We start from the raw sequence: 16196 nt of genomic DNA, 5'->3' as shown, positions 1-16196 counted from the left end.
TTTCCCTTATTGACTGCCCGCAGCATGGTGCACTCTCAGCGTCAGTGACCTCCCTGGCAGAGGAGAAATGATACACTGTGTCCTTTCACTGAGGCGCAATGAGAAAGTAAATGTGTAGGGCCTAGCATATTGTGTGGACAGAATAGATCAGATCTGTAAGAATTAGTTGCCTTTGCCTCTTTCATTAAGTATAGCCAAGAAGCCATAGTGTGAGGGAGCAACAGCAGTCTGGTTCTGTGATCCCTAACTAGTCAAGGATGCAATATTTCTCACTTGGAAGTGCTAGGACTTGGCTCTTCTTCCACCCCAACCTATCAATATAATTTCTCTAGAATGTGCCAAGTGCTCTGGTAGATATTAAACACAGAGTGGGGTTGGAGTACAAGAGGAAAGGTAGGAGTAAAGAATACAGTAGGTCCTCAGGTTACGTGGGAGATCCATTCCTACCGCGTGATGTAAAGCAATTTTCGCCGTAGGTCGGAACCCACCTACATAAGCACCTACGTCACTCACATGGAGCACATACACAGCAGTAATGAAGTGAAACAGTAAAAAAAAAATTAAAGATAACAATTCCTGACCTTTACTTGTGGTAAATAAATAATAAAAAAACATAAAGAACATATGTACATATGTCAAAATGACAGAACTTTTTTTTTTAATAAATAAATGGGAGATGGGGACGTAACCATGAAATGACCTACCTCAAGTCTGATGTAACCTGAGGACTGTCTCTATAGGAAGGATTCCTGGAGAAGATGGCACTTGAGATGTGAATAAAGAGAAGGAGTTAGCCAGGTAGATGAGGACAGACAGTGTGGCAGAGGGAACAGTAAGAAACACATGGTACCCGCAGAGCTTTCAAAGCACTTTGATCTGATACCAAAGGCTCACAAAGAGCAATAAGAAAGACACTTTAGGATAAGGTTGAGAATCAGGGTTAAAGTTTCTGTGATCCCCAGACCTCACAAGGTAATAATAAAAAAGGAAGTTAGAAAAATAAAGAAACATGGGGTAAGTTTAGGATTAACATTAGGATGAAGGTTAAGATCATTCTGATCCTCACAAACAGAAGCAGGTAAACCTGACTTAGTTAAAAATGATAATATAACCACACAGAGCAGTGCATTTTTTCAAGTTGGTTTTGTACACAATTCTCTGACAGTACATCTTTAGAGGGATGTCTTCTAAGGACTAAAAGAAATGCAAAGAAACCTTAAATTGCACTCAGTAGGTTTATCATTCCTAATGTTGATTTTGTAATTTTGAAACTATTATAGAACAAGAAAACATATTAATATTATTTATTGGGGACTAAGATGTTCCATATAAGAAAAAATAAATACAAATAAAACAAAGTAAACTAAGGAAAAACTTTAATTGTTGAATTTGAGCTCTGTATATCAATAAAAGTCCATAATTTAAAAACATTATATATTAGTATATATACACTATTTGAGTATGTTGGGAGAAATCATCAGGAGGATGTGACCCCAGATGACCTGTGAGTTAGACCTTGGTAATTGGAGGCTCCTCACCATGTCATCATCCTCGAATGTGCTTTCTGCTGTCCTTCCTAGTGCTAGAAGCTGCCCAAGGACACAGTCTTGAGATAGTAAGGTGTTGGTTGAGATCATCTTAATTGACTGAGCCAATTAAGACATCCTGTGTATGTGACTGAACCCAGTTAGGGCCTCTACACAAGCTTATAAGATTCTGGCAGGCAATGTGGGAATCTACTGGTCTTGAGGCCACCCAAGATAAGCCTCATAAATTCCTTTGTTTACTAAACCTACCACCCACCAGTCTGGAGTGGTTTGCCTCTTACTTTAATCTCTCCCTGCCCTCTGCATACAGGGACCAGTTTCAGATTATATCTGGGAAGCTCCTAATTTTGAATATATCCTTTTCAGTGAACAATTAGAAGGTATTATATTTAATATATTTATATTATATGTTAAATATGTATTTATGCTAAAATATATTTTCTAGCTGTCCACTAAAAAGGATGGAGAAGCAATGAAAACTCCAGTAGTAGTGAGAACAACTTGCATCTGGATCTTGGTTTCTAATTAACATTCACCATTCAAAAGAACCAGGACTCCTGGAGAAATAAAGGGCTGATAACATATCTGGAACATAGAAATTACAAAGTGAGCCTGGGACATTAGGCCAAAAAGTAAGGAATTGATCAAATACTATTGGGATTAAGGACAAAAGTCAACTGAAAGGGCTCCCACATGCCAAATTTGGGACAAATTGAGCATCAAAAAGAAAATTGTATAACATATTGAACACACAGAATAAGTAAAATGCTATGTGTCCATCCTATATAATAAAGAGCTAATATGCTAATTAGACCAGAAGGCAGAACGACCAGTGGGTGGGGGGCGGGGTCAGTGAGCCTGCGCGAGCGCCCCCGCCCCCCTTCTGCAGAGGCAGCAGGAGAGGTGGTGGCACAGTCTAGGGCCTCTGCAGAGGTGGACGGGGCATGACTGCAGTGCCTCAACCTCCCACGGCCCCTCCCCCAGCCAGCCTAGCCCCCCGATCAGGCCCCCCTCCACCAGTGGGCTGGGGGGCAGGGATGCACTAAGGAGCAGCAAGCCCTGGTTCTGGTTGAGTGATTCCCCCCCCCCCCCCCCTGAGCCGGCAGTCAGACATCCCCCTGAGGGCTCCCGGAATGTGAGAGGGTGCAGGCCGGGCTGAAGGACCCCCTTGGCACTGGGCCTCTAGTGATAGTATAATGGGGAAGTAAGAGGTGTGTGTGTGTGTGGGGGGGGGAGACAGAGAGAGAGAGAGGTTATTCTTTATCAAAGATGCCAGCTAATAAATGTAGAAAGAAGAATAGAGTTAGAAAATAATCATTTTTATTTTTTAAAGAAATAGAACAAAAAATCAGTTTTATATGGAACCACAAATGACCCCAAATGGCCAAAGCAATCCTGAGGGGGGAAACAACAAATTTGGACAACAAAATTACACTCACTGACTTCATTTTATATTACAAAGTGACAATAATCAAAACAGCATGGTATTGGCAGAAAAACACATACAGACCAATGGAACAGAATTGAGAGCCTAGAAATAAACACACATGTATCTAAGAAAATAATTTATGACAAAGGAGCCAAAGATATACAATGGAGAAAAGAAAGCCTTTTCAATAAGTGGTGCTAGGAAAATTGGAAAGCTACATGCAAAAGAATGAAATTAGACTACTGTTTGTCCCCATATACAAGAATTAACTCAAAATGGATTGAAGACCTACATATAAGACCTGAAACAATAAATTGCATAGAAGAAAACATAGGTACTAAACTTACGGACCTTGATTTTAGAGAAGATTTTGTCAGTTTGACCCAAAAGGCAAGGGAAGTAAAAGCAAAAATGAATAAGTGGGACTACATCAAACTATAAAGCTTCTGCACAGCAAAAGACACCACCAACAAAACAAAAGCAACCACACTATAAAGCTTCTGCACAGCAAAAGACACCACCAACAAAACAAAAAAGCAACCAACTGAATGAGAGAAGATATTTGCAAACGACAGCTCTGACAAGGGGTTAATATCCAAAATATATAAATAACTCATACAATTCAGTGCCCCCCACAAAGCAATCCAGTTTAAAAATGGGCAGAGGATCTGAACAGACACTTCTCCCAAGAAGACATACAAATGGCAATAGACACATGAAAAGATGCTCAACTTCACTAGCTATTAGGGAAATGCAAACAAAAACTACCTGTTAGAATGGCTATTATCAAGACTAATAATAACAACTATAGAGAAAAAGGAACCCTCGTTCACTGCTGGTGGGAATGTAAACTGGTACAGCCGCTATGGAAAACAACAAGCCATAAGAAAAGATGAAATACTGCCATTTATGACAACATGGATGGATCTTGAGAATATTATGTTAAACAAAATAAGTCAGAAAAAGGCAAGAGCCATATTATTTCACTTATATGTGGGATATAGAACTGAAAAGCAACAAATGAACAAACAAGAAAAAAACACCCAAAAACTCATAAACACAGACAATAGTATAGTGATTACCAGAGGAAAGGGGGCTGAGAGGGTAAAGGAGGTCAAATGTATGGTGACACAAGATATGACTTTGGGTGGTAAACATACAAAGCAATATATAAATCATGTATCAGAAATGTCAATTTGACCCAAAAGGCAACCTCTATAATTTTATGAACCAGTGTCATCCCAATATATTTAATTTAAAAATGGAAATGAAAAACACACACAAGAAAATAAGTATTTTGTCCCCCTCCCCCATATAATAACTCATTCCAGCAAGGATCATCAATGGCTGCTTAAAACTATTAGGTAAAAGATAGTTGGGGGTCAGAATAGTTGTATGGTACCAAAATATCACACTGTAGATTACCTACTCATTGCAAAGGGGAAAGCGTATTTTGGAGTTCATCGGAGAGATCTGGCAGTCACCATCTTAGTGAAATGATCAAAATTAGCATATTGACACTAAGTGCCTTTTGTTGGAATGTTATCCAAAGTACATAATATCATCTATGAAAGATTTTTGCCAAAAATATCAACAAGCATCTAATTAAGCCCCTACACCTAACTTTAAGTTTACAGGAAATATAGGGAATAGCAGTACAAGTTAAATGAAGCTGTGAGGGAAACACAAATCAAAGTACTCTTCCCTTGGCTCCTTTTGGTTGAGTCTAGAGCAGCGGTTCTCAACCTGTGGGTCGCTACCCCTTTCGGGGTCGAACGACCCTTTCACAGGGGTGGCCTAAGACCATCGGAAAACACATATATAATTACATATTGTTTTTGTGATTAATCACTATGCTTTAATTATGTTCAATTTGTAACAATAAAATTGGGGGTCACCACAACATGAGGAACTGTATTAAAGGGTCACGGCATTAGGAAGGTTGAGAACCACTGGTCTAGAGCAAGCATGCCAAACTCAAAGGCTAACATGGGCCAAATAAACAAGGTTTAAGTTTATGTGGGCCGCAAAAAAACAAAAGCTTCAATGTTCATGGAAACTTAGGTTTATTTGGATAGAGACATTCTGAATACAAAGGGCTGAAATAAATGAGTAATCATTAACATAAAATAATAGAACATTTTACTAAAAATTAATATTTTTTTCTTGAACATTAACTTACCAGACACTGAATAACTGCACAAATTAATAAGCGTAACACAAATAAACCTATTTTTCTTGTTCTCTGAAAACAAAATATTTCCTGTTGTGCACACCAAACAAGTCAATCCAAGACCAATGACATGGCAATCGGCTGCTAAAATATTCGCTGCTAGTATTAGTGAAGAGAAAAGGTGCGCCTGTGCGTAAGGCACACAAGGGAAATGAATGCAACACGATTATAGTAATCAGTCATTAGTGAACGTTGTAGTTTGTTATTAATAATTATGTATAATAGGATATTATAAAAATTATGAAATTTAAAAAGTATATACTTTTTTTATTTATTTCAGAGGGGAAGGGAGAGAGATAGAAACATCAATGATGAGAGAGAATCAGTGATCGGCTGCCTCCTCCACACCCCCATTGGGGATTGAGCCCACAAGCCAGTCATGTGCCCTTGACCGGAATCGAACCTGAGACCCTTCTGTCTGCAGGCCGACGCTCTATCCAGTGAGCCAAACCAGCCAGGGCAAGTTACAAAACTTTTATTAAAACGTTTCTTACATACTGTTATATTGGCTGGGCTGCAAAAATATTTGTTGTGGGCCACATGTGGCCTGTGGGCCACGAATTTGACATGGTTGGTCTAGGGCTGGTTTTCATATTATCACATTGACAGCTGGCAGGAAGGCCAAGCAGTTAAAAGTCCAGGCCATTTGACATTTGATGGTCATGGGCTGGCTATGAAATAAACAGGCTTGTGAAAAGTGATAGGTTAAAGAGGCAGAGGAGAGAAGGGTGGTGAAAAAAATGTTGGAAGAAGTTTTATGTTCCAGTCATGACTCTGCAAATGACTGTAGGACTTTGAACAAACCAAATCTCCATTCTTGGCTATAGTAGTTTCACCTCTGAAGTGAGAGAAGTAGACAAAACATTTCCCAGGGTCCTTCCTATGCCAAAGCCCCCGGTTCAGAGAACTGCTTGGACCCTATGTTGCCTTTGGGAAACATAATATTGTTGATGCACATTTATCTCTTGGATCTTGGAGAATGATTTTGGAATCTATCCTTGTGTATGACCACTCAGCTGTATGACCTTTAGAAGATCAGATTTTTTAGTATATGTGAAGAGTAATAAATCAGGAAGAGGTTCTTATGATAAACAGAACTAGCATTTCTAAAAGCACAATCTTTCTGAGAAGGTACTTAAACCTTTCTGGGAAGGTAAAGCACTTGGGCTAATGTGACCAAGGTCTCCAAGCAAGGTTAAAAGGATGATTGTGTGATCATCAGAAAATCAGTCTACTTTCTAGATTCAACTCCTTCCTTCATAAAATGGGGATTGGGTCTTGTTTTAAAAAATGTCAAATGTAGCATTTGAATTTCCTTTCCCATGAAGGAATATAGGATAACGGAAAGAGCATCGTTTTAGAGTTAGACCTGTGTTTGAATCTTCATAGCAATGAGATCTTAGACAACTGTAGTTACAGCCTCTGAGCTGAGTTTTTTTCTGCAAAATAGGGATGAAAAAGCATACCTCATAGGGAGATTGTCACGGTTCAGTGAGATAACTTAATACATTACTTTGTCTACAGTAGATATTTCCTACTCTTCTTCCTGTTAATTTTATAAGGTGGAGTGGGGAGGTAGTGGAACCTCCTGGGATGCCTTTCCCCTGATGTTGCCAGTCAACCATATTTTCCCTAACTTTTTCCTCCAAGGGGCACACTGCCACTTCTAGTCTTGTCACAGAATGAGTCTTTGGAGGGTTAAACGACCATTATGATGATTACTGCTGCTCAGGGTCACTCTTCTCAGACACATCATAGAGCTAGCAAAACCCAGAGAAAAGATAGCACATGGAGAGACTGCAGATCTGACTTACCAGATGAGTTGTAACAATAGGCCCTGAACTTTTGGCTGGGTAAATTTTTCCAAACCACGACACCCATCCCGTTCTTTCCACACTTTGGGTTTGGACGAATCCGAGGGATGACTACGACCTGATCTGCAACCCATCCATAGCTGTAACGGAATACATATTAGTTGAATGGATACATTTATCGCTATGGCTGAACAATAACACAGAGCCAAAAGAGCTCCAACCGTGTTTGTGAATCCAGCTGTTCTCACCTGCAAGTCTCAAAGCCAGACTTCCATGCTGCTTCAACCTGATCTTTGCTGGCAAAAGTTAGTCCCATCAGCTCACAGGCCTCCTTGGCTTCTGTGAAATTCAGCTGCACATTTGTCTTTTTGGTCAAAAGGGTGACTCCCATAATTCTGCATTGCACTAAGAAGGAAAGTTCTGCAAAGGAATCACATACACCTTCAGTGTGCTGCTATCCTTGTTCATAGCCCTTAGGCTCCTCTTCCCAGCACAGCATTATAAGCTCAATGCAGCAGTGAGGTCATTGTGGTTGGGATTGAAGTTTAGGAATAACAGGACACAGGCCAGACATTTCCCACAAGGACATTCTGCTGGGTTAGGTGGGTGCTTGGTCTGATCCAAGCTGTATCTCTCATCAGACCTAGTCCACTCTATCACACTGCATTAAGGTACCTTGTCCATTACATGGAGGAGGCTTCAGCTACTAGTTCCTGGTGTGGGGTCTAGATGATGCTGTTGCTGCAGACCTTTTGAAGTCTATTAAATGAACAGTCTGAGACTCTGAGAAAGATAGAATTCAGGACTAATAGCATAGTTAGTGACACTCCAAACTAATGTGCTTTGGAGATACCACTATTTCTGAGATGGGCTGAAAAATGGTGCATTCAGTATAATATGAGCTTTCTCAGTCTCAAGTCTATTCTAACCATTGGGGGGCAGACTTACTCAAAAGTTCCTGGAGGAGCTGGGCAGTAAACCTTGCATGGCAGAGAAATTAAATGAAGTAGAGTTTTAGAGTCAGACCTGGATTTAAATATACTTATGCCACTTGTTCTGTGACCTTAGGCTAGTTATTTCATCTCTCAGCCTCAGTTCCCTTACTCACAAAACTGAGAGGGTAACAATATGTATTTTATAGCGTAGTGAGTTAAATGAGTTACTCCCAATAAAAATGCTTAGCATAGTGCCTGCTACACAATAGGTACTCATTAAAGCATAAATAACATTATCATGTTCTCTTCAAAGCAGTTGAATAGTTAACATGTGAATATTTTACTAAAAAAATTAATGAATCTGAGAGATCTTTTGATCCCTTCAGAGTTCTAAGATTTATAGATTTGTATGAAATTATGAGTTCCTTTGCACTCAGGTACATTATGTCTATTGGGCTTAATCCACAAAAGTTCATAAAAGAGCATTTTAATCTCCCAAGTAATTGCCTGTACACAGATCTGTGCACTGGGTGCCCAGTCAAATGCTTTGAATACTTTCTGGGTTAGCATTTAAAGAAAGTTTCTTCTTGAAAACATGGAGGGAGCATTTCTAAGTCCTCCATGTGATCTTGCTCTGCTCTGCAGGAAGGAATACATATTTTATGTACAATATTTGTGATGGCCTTGTTTGCTGTCAGACCCCGCTCTCACCAAAAGAGAGAACCGAGAGCCAACACTCCAATGTGAGTGTTTGTGACAAAATAGCCTCTAATGTTAATACCAATAAAATTCCCACTTCTATAATCTGTTGCTGCTACTCTGTGCCAAACCCTGTTTCTTTTTCTTTTTATAAAAATAAACATTTTATTTTTTTAATTTAATTAAATTTATTTATTTATTTATCTAGTCTCTTTTTAACTGGAAATTGAGGCTCAGGGAGATTGAATAACTTTCCCAAGCCCAAGGATACAGAGCAAGTAGGTGGCAGATTGAGGGCACAAACCCAATTACAACTGACTCTAAAACCCCAGTTCTTAACTCAGACATTGTTCGGCTTCCCACTGTGCTATGGGGAAAAGATGAAAACACACACACACACACACACACACAATTAGAGCTGAACTCTTGGAACACACCATTTGTCCTAGAATTTGGCTCATTTAGCCCATGAGCTTGCTATTGCTCAAACCTCTTAGGGCTGTTTTCTTTGGTGGGGGGATACTTGTAGGTTTATTAATTACACTATAAAGTAGTCTTGATACTCTCTCATCATACCTCATTTTTTACTCTAAATAGTAGTAGTAGTAGTAGTAATGATAGGCCTATTCTGGGAATGAACCTAGCTTTGAATATTTCTTGTAATGTTAATTAGCTGTGGGATCTTGGGCAAGTTAGCGTTCTCATCTATAAAATGGGGATGGTTATTTCTTCTTCATAGAATTTTGTCAGAATTAATTTAGATAACTTGTACCTAGCAAAGACTGGGCCCATAGTAGGCAGTTAACAAATATTTGGCAAATTTAAGCTTTTCTGTTTTCTTAAGACAAAACTAGGGAGCTGGTATTCAAGGGATATGCTAGTAATCTCTTAGGAGTTTTCAGGAGACAACAGGCATACTAGAAATAGTATATGCTTAGCAGACAGAGCTGAATCCAAACCCAAGCTTTATTATTTACTGCCTATGACATTAGGCAAGTCACTTGGCCTCATCAAACCTGTTTCTTCATCTATAAAATGTCATCTTGAGATATTTTTCTCAAGCATAGGAACACATAATTTTCCTTTTAAAGTGCTCAGATTTTTATTTTCCCAGAGTTGTAATGAGTGACTTGTGGTTACACTTTTTTTGCCTACAATGCAGAATGAGGTTACCATTTAGGCATCTGAAAAGCCCAGAAGCCATTTCAAGTCATTCCTTTTTCATATATAATACACACACACACACACACTCTTAATTCTGTATCTCTACATAATAAGTCTTCAAGGATACTGGCTCCCATCCTCATCCACTCACCTTCAACAGCCACCTTTTCCTCAATCATGGTTCTGAATAACTGTCAGTTGTTTCCAAAAATTTAATTTCCTTAGGAAATCTTTACCATTATTGACAATGGTCCAAAGAATGTGATAGAGTCATTGTCAAAGAACAATTTCCAAAATAGCTTGAGTAATGGCAACATTTTGGGGAAAAGTGAATAGTCTTCTCAGGGGAATTTCAAAGAGGACCAACTTATTTGACAGTAACAGTTCTGGTATTTGGAAAAAAAAATCAATTATATAACTCTAGCCTCCCCTTTAAAATTAAGTACAACAATATATGAATCAACTCTGGATGTCTGTTCCCAACATATTTTATATCTCAGGGTAGCTTCCAGAATAGGAATACTCAATTTTTCTTTTAATGTACTCAGAGTTTCATTTTGCCCAGAGCTGAAATGAGTGATTTGTGGTTACAGTTTTTTTGCCTACAGTGCAGGATGAGGTTACCATTTAGGCATCTCAAAGCCCAGAAATCATTTCAAATCATTCCTTTTGTAGAGAGCTGATGGCTAATTTTCAAACCTATATTTCACAATTTTTCCAGTTAATTTGCTATTTACTACATATTAAAAATATATGCATCCCATGATAATATAATAAAATTGAAATTAAAATAATTATATTTCACTTTTAAAAATATTAAACAGGCCAATATTCCATGAAAGTTATTTTTCCCAGGCTTAGAGATTGCTTAAAAATGTTTACAATCATGATTTGCTTCTTCAATGAAAGATTTTTAAAACAAATGATCTCACCCTAGCTGGTTTGGCTCAGTGGATAGAGAGTCGGCCTGTGGACTGAAGGGTCCCAGGTTCAATTTTGGTCAAGGGAACAAACCTCAGTTATAGGCTCAATCTCCAGCCCTTGTCAGGGTGCATGCGGGAGGCAATCAGTTGATGTGTCTCTCTCACATAGATGTTTCTCTCTCTGTCTCTCCCTCTCCCTTCCACTCTCTCCAAAAAAAAAAAAAAAAAAAAAAAAAAATCAATGGAAAAATATCCTCTGGTGAGGATTAAAAAAATAAAATAAGAACAAATGATATCTACTTAATGTTTTCTTTCAAAATATTCTCATTAAAAATAGTCCATAACCAAAAATAAAAGTCAAGATAACATAAAGGTAAAATATGAATCATTTTGGTGAAATTGACAATATGGTGAAGACATTTCTTGCAGACAGATACTATTAGATCTTCTATGTACATTGAGGGTCATCCCCACTCTCAGCAATCCACAGTAAAGAATTCAGTAAACTTAGGACAGGTTGTAAGATCTTGCCTTGCCTCAGATTGGCATTCTACTAAGAAACCTACCTTGTACCTGGACAGAGCCTTGACCCAAAAGCCTTGTGGTCCAGATGGAGGCAAGAAGCAACACCAGGCTGAAGTACTTGGTCATTGTGCCAACCCCTTCAGAGCCAGAGGAACACCTCAGACAGCCACTGGCAGTAACAAAGGCATGCAATCACCAGTCTGGATGGAGGCTTCTGGAAATATGTTGTGGTCCCCACTGCTCCACTTCATAATCGAGACATCCGGATTTCCCTGTTTTCAAGCTTCTGACTTGTCAAGGTCACTGAGGGAAGTGAGTGACGCCCCTTGAATGCTCAGGCTGTACTTTGTGGATAGCTTTCTGGAAAATTTAGCTAATGCTGACTCAGAAAGCACAGAAATGAGGAAGGCAGATAGCACAATGTGAACTGCTGACGGTTTCCCCAATTCCCATATTCCCTGCCACTGCCCACCACCCCCACCAGGTCGTTCTCACACACCCATTGCTATTGTCTGTGGAGCCCATTCATTTACTCCTAGGATTGTCTCTGTCTGTAAAGGAGATTGAGAATGGGTTGTGCTTTCCTCTCACAATCAGTGGGGGTTTTCCCAGCTGCATATTCTTCTGATCTATAGGGGAATGGTGCTAACAGGTTCAGGAAAGCTAATGCCCATTTAAATACAAAAGATAGAGTCTCATGCCTCCCTTTGGGACTTATTTTATACATTTAAATTTTCCCTACCACCACAGGTGATTCCTTCTTCAAATAAACCAGGCACACACAAAAATCATATTTAAAAAATCCAAGTAGGGGGACAGTTTACAAAGTTAGTCATTTTATACTTTACAAAAAAAGGGTTTTGACTTGATAATAGGAATTACTACAAGGGTCCTTTAATAATAACTCTTTCTTTAATAACTTCTCTTATAGACCAAATAACTTCTCTGATAGACCAACATTCAATTTAGACTTCCCCTTTCTCATTTGATGAAGGTGAGGTTTATCTGTACTGTATATGAGCAGACTATACTCTGTTTTGTCTGGATTTTCAGTGGTTGGTCCCCATTGTAATTATATTCTGGCTTGAGAGTAATGCCTTGAGCAAAGGTTTATGAGTTTTCTTCAAAATGAATGTCATTTATAGGAATAGTGAATGGACAACTAATTCTTTTCTCTATGAATGGTATGCATAAGTTAGATATTTGTACAGAAAATACCAATAGCAAAAGGAGAATCTGCTCTGCATAAACACAGGGAACTTCTAAGATACTGGGAGATAGCCCTTAAATATATCCAACATCTAAATATCTTAATGTCTTTAGACATCATTACTTAGGTGAGCATAAGCCTCGGGCTATGGGTACCTCAGAAACATATGTGTCTATCACCATAGAACCAGGTAGACAGGAAGGCAGGAATCATACCCCCTTCATCATTATCCTTAAAGCCTAGCATCATGCCTGAAAAAGAGCATTTGCTAAGTATTAAAAAAGAAAGAAGGAAGGAAGTTAGGAAGGGAGAAAAGGAATCACAGAGAACATGAGTTAAAGTGATATTTAATCTGATATATGCATATAAAATTTAAATAGAGTAGACATTTTGAAATGTGGCAAGAAAGGTGGTAATAGAGTACAACCCATATTCCTGGGCTGAGGGTAATATCTAAATATTAGTTTTAAGTTCTAACACCAATTATCTGTGTGACTTTGAGCAAGCCACTTAACTTCCCTAGGCCTCAGATTTATCATCTGCTGAATAGGGAGTTGAATTATATGAATTTAAAATTAACATAGAAATATAATTATATGACACTGCTATTACAGGGACTAGTTGTTTTCTAACATATATAAATAGGCAAATAAATGTATTAGTCAGTGTAGTCTGTTATAACAAACAACCCCGAATATCAATACCTTAATAAAATAAAAGTTACTTCTCTCATGTTGCAGTCCAATGGGTGACAATAGTGGTGGCAGCGGTGGTGGTGGTAGTGACAGTTGTAGAGATGGTAGTGTTGGTGTATATGTGTGGGAGGGATTTGGCCACACACAGTTATTCAGAGACTGTGTAGCTCTACCATCACTTAATACTTCAGTTCCCTCCTCCTCAAGATTGACATTGAACCAGCAACCAATGGAAGGGCATGTGGAGGAGGATGCTGGAGATTGCTATAGGGGTCAGGCCTGGGAAGTGGCTATCTCACTTCCAACCATATCCCATTGGACAGAACTTTGTCACATGTTCCCATCTCACTGCAAAGGAGTCTGAAATGCAATTTAACTTTGTGCCCAGGAGCAAAAGGAAAAATGAATTGGTGAACCCATAGCAGTTTTTGCCATAGTTTTCCCTTTTGATCACCCTGTATAGGTTTCACTATTCCTATCACACACAGAATAAAGTCACTCTGTTCTCAAAGGAGACAATTCCAGGCCCCTTCCAGCTCAAAGTCCATGATCTCTGAGTTATGTTCAGCCATCCCTGTCAGGTCCAGCTGTGGTACTCTGCGGTCTGGTAGCCTATGAACTAAAAAAGTTGTATGCTGCCCCCCAAATGTAATCTGGGGTGAAGCAGGATCTTGATAACCTCAGTAAACACTGCCATGTGCAAAGGAGAGGAATGGGAGACACAGCAGTCACCTGGCCGTAGGAGTTCTGGAATACCAATAAGAGACATAAAAGTCACTAGATCGGCTTTCTTTTGCTGCGTGACAAATTACTGCAGACTTAATGACTTAAACCAACACCCATTTATTATCTCACCATTCTGTAGATCAGAAGTCCCAGTGGGCTCGGCTGGGTCCTCTGTTCTGGGCCCCACAAGATTAAAATCAAGGTGCCAGCTGGGCTGGGCTCTCACCTGGAGGCCCTGGGAAAGAATCCATTTCCATGCTTATTCAAGTTGGTGGAAGAATTTTAGAATTTCTGCCTACCACAGTTGCCTACCTTGGATTAGATCCTGATTCTGCTTTCTGGGAGAAACTGCCATGTCCCATGTCCACTGTTCTCTGTGGCCCTTCATTTTGTATCATCTTTTTTGGTCCATTTTAGTGGGAATTAGAGAGTTATGCCTTGCTTTTACTACCGGCTTTCTGCTGGTATAAGCTTAGGATTCCCAAAATTATTTTCCAACTTGAGCAATCAATGGAGTTTTTAGTTCTGGCTTATGTTTCTTTGTAAATACAGTTTCCTCACAAACAGATTTCTGATCTGTTTGCTTCCATTTGATCCCATGTGTCAATAATTATACCCCAAATCCTTCCCAGTAACAATTCTCAAGATATATTTCTTTTTTTTTCAGCCCCTAAAAACCCATCTCTCTCTCTCTCTCTCTCTCTCTCTCTCTATCTATCTATCTCTATCTCTCTATCTTTATCTCTATCTCTTTCTCTCTAATTTAATGGTGGCTCGTTCATTTAAAAGCATGAATGGAATATCCTTAATCTGGTCTTTGCGGTACGACTAAGTTGATCTGGGTTCAACTGAGAAATTTTATGGGTTCTTTTTTACTCACAGCTCTTTTTAGCTTTACTTTTTGGGGTTTAGAAGCAGTCACATTTTCTAACCCTTCAGTCTGAAAACTCTATTTTTCTCCTTTCTCCATCCAAATAGCCAATTTTTTGCTGAGTGATTTTTTTCTTGCAGTACCTTGCCAAAGACAGCCAATAAAATTCACTCTAACACTCTGATTCTTTCCTACTACTTCTCCTATACATAGGCTGTCCTTGAGTTTACTCTAAATCAGTGGTTCTCAACCTTATGGCCCTTTAAATACAGTTCCTCATGTTGTGACCCAATCATAAAATTATTTTCGTTGCTACTTCATAACTGTAATTTTGCTACTGTTATGAATCGTAATGTAAATATCTGATATGCAGGATGGTCTTAGGCGACCCCTGTGAAAGGGTCTTTCGACTGCCAAAAGGGTCGTGACCCACAGGTTGAGAACCGCTGCTCTAAATTATCATGGGTAAGACTTGACCAAATATTTTTGTTTTATTCACAACATGGGTCACACTATTTCCAGTCCCTGATATTAGTTTCTTATTTCCTGCCACTTGAGTGCTAAGCCAGTGCTTCATATTTTGAAAATTTGGTTAATGAAGCACCCCATTTCTGGTTCAAATGTATGCATTAGTCAGGGTATACTAACTGCTATAACAAATATTTCTGAATTTCTGTGGTTTAATACACTAACATTTTGTTTCTTGCTCACGTCACAGTTGAATGCTGTGAGTGCCCATTCAAAAATTCAGCTTCCACCTAGTGGTTCTGCCACCTTCTTGGGCCTCAACTGAATCCTCTGAATTTGATAGGAACAGAGGGGAGTAAGGATAGTGTAAAGTATTGGGTAAGATAGTTGTGTTTCTAGGAAACTAGATCGGAAGGTCTACATTTCCTTGCACCTAGCTGCAAGAAAGACTGAAAGTTGTAGTCTACCTATGGAAATTAGGTTGGTAAACACTCACCAGTCTCAATCACAGAAAAATGTATTAATTACAAAAACCATGGGCAGAGAAGGTACTGGAGAACTAGTATCAGGCATAGGGAAGAGGAGAGGAATTGATCCAGCTTCTGTGACTGGGGACTTCTGGCTTGCTTCAGGGAGACGCTAATAGCCAATGGGGCAATATTGTTGGCTTGGCTCCACAAAATGAGGAGGCATTTAGCTATTGTCAGAGGTTTGGAAATGTGCTTTTATTTTCAAACTCAGGCACGTGACATGCTACAGTTCAATTCTAGCACACCTGTGTGAGGTTTAACAACATTTGGAACTGACAGCCAGCGCTACACAAATCCAGCCTCTCCCTCTCTGTTTACTCTGCAGGCTGAACAATACATATTGGCTTTGTAGTACCTAGAAAGTGAAGTTCCTTTCAGGAGGTGATATCAACAACAGCACAAAACAACACATCGCTCTGCAACTGAG

At 39.2% G+C, this 16196-nt stretch overlaps 1 protein-coding gene and 1 long non-coding RNA gene across 3 annotated transcripts in view; one reads left to right on the top strand and one right to left on the bottom strand.

Moving 5' to 3' along the window:
- LYVE1 (lymphatic vessel endothelial hyaluronan receptor 1) overlaps positions 1-11590 on the bottom strand; it is a 17312-nt gene extending 5722 nt beyond the window's left edge. Inside the window, exons 1-3 of the mRNA XM_006763466.2 lie at positions 11311-11590; positions 7272-7443; positions 7024-7163 (exon numbers count right to left, since the gene is read on the bottom strand). Of these exons, the coding sequence (XP_006763529.1) occupies positions 7024-7163; positions 7272-7443; positions 11311-11395 (397 nt within the window). The 5' untranslated portion in view covers positions 11396-11590. The remainder of the gene's footprint in view (positions 1-7023; positions 7164-7271; positions 7444-11310) is intronic.
- The window catches only part of LOC102773063, a 160267-nt gene that overhangs the window by 19095 nt on the left and 124976 nt on the right, over positions 1-16196 (top strand). The window lies entirely within an intron of this gene.

Source organism: Myotis davidii, unplaced genomic scaffold, assembly GCF_000327345.1.
Source record: "Myotis davidii unplaced genomic scaffold, ASM32734v1 scaffold118, whole genome shotgun sequence".
NCBI classification, from domain to species: domain Eukaryota; kingdom Metazoa; phylum Chordata; class Mammalia; order Chiroptera; family Vespertilionidae; genus Myotis; species Myotis davidii.
Note: the sequence above shows the minus strand (reverse complement) of the source record. Positions and strands in the feature narration are given on the sequence as shown.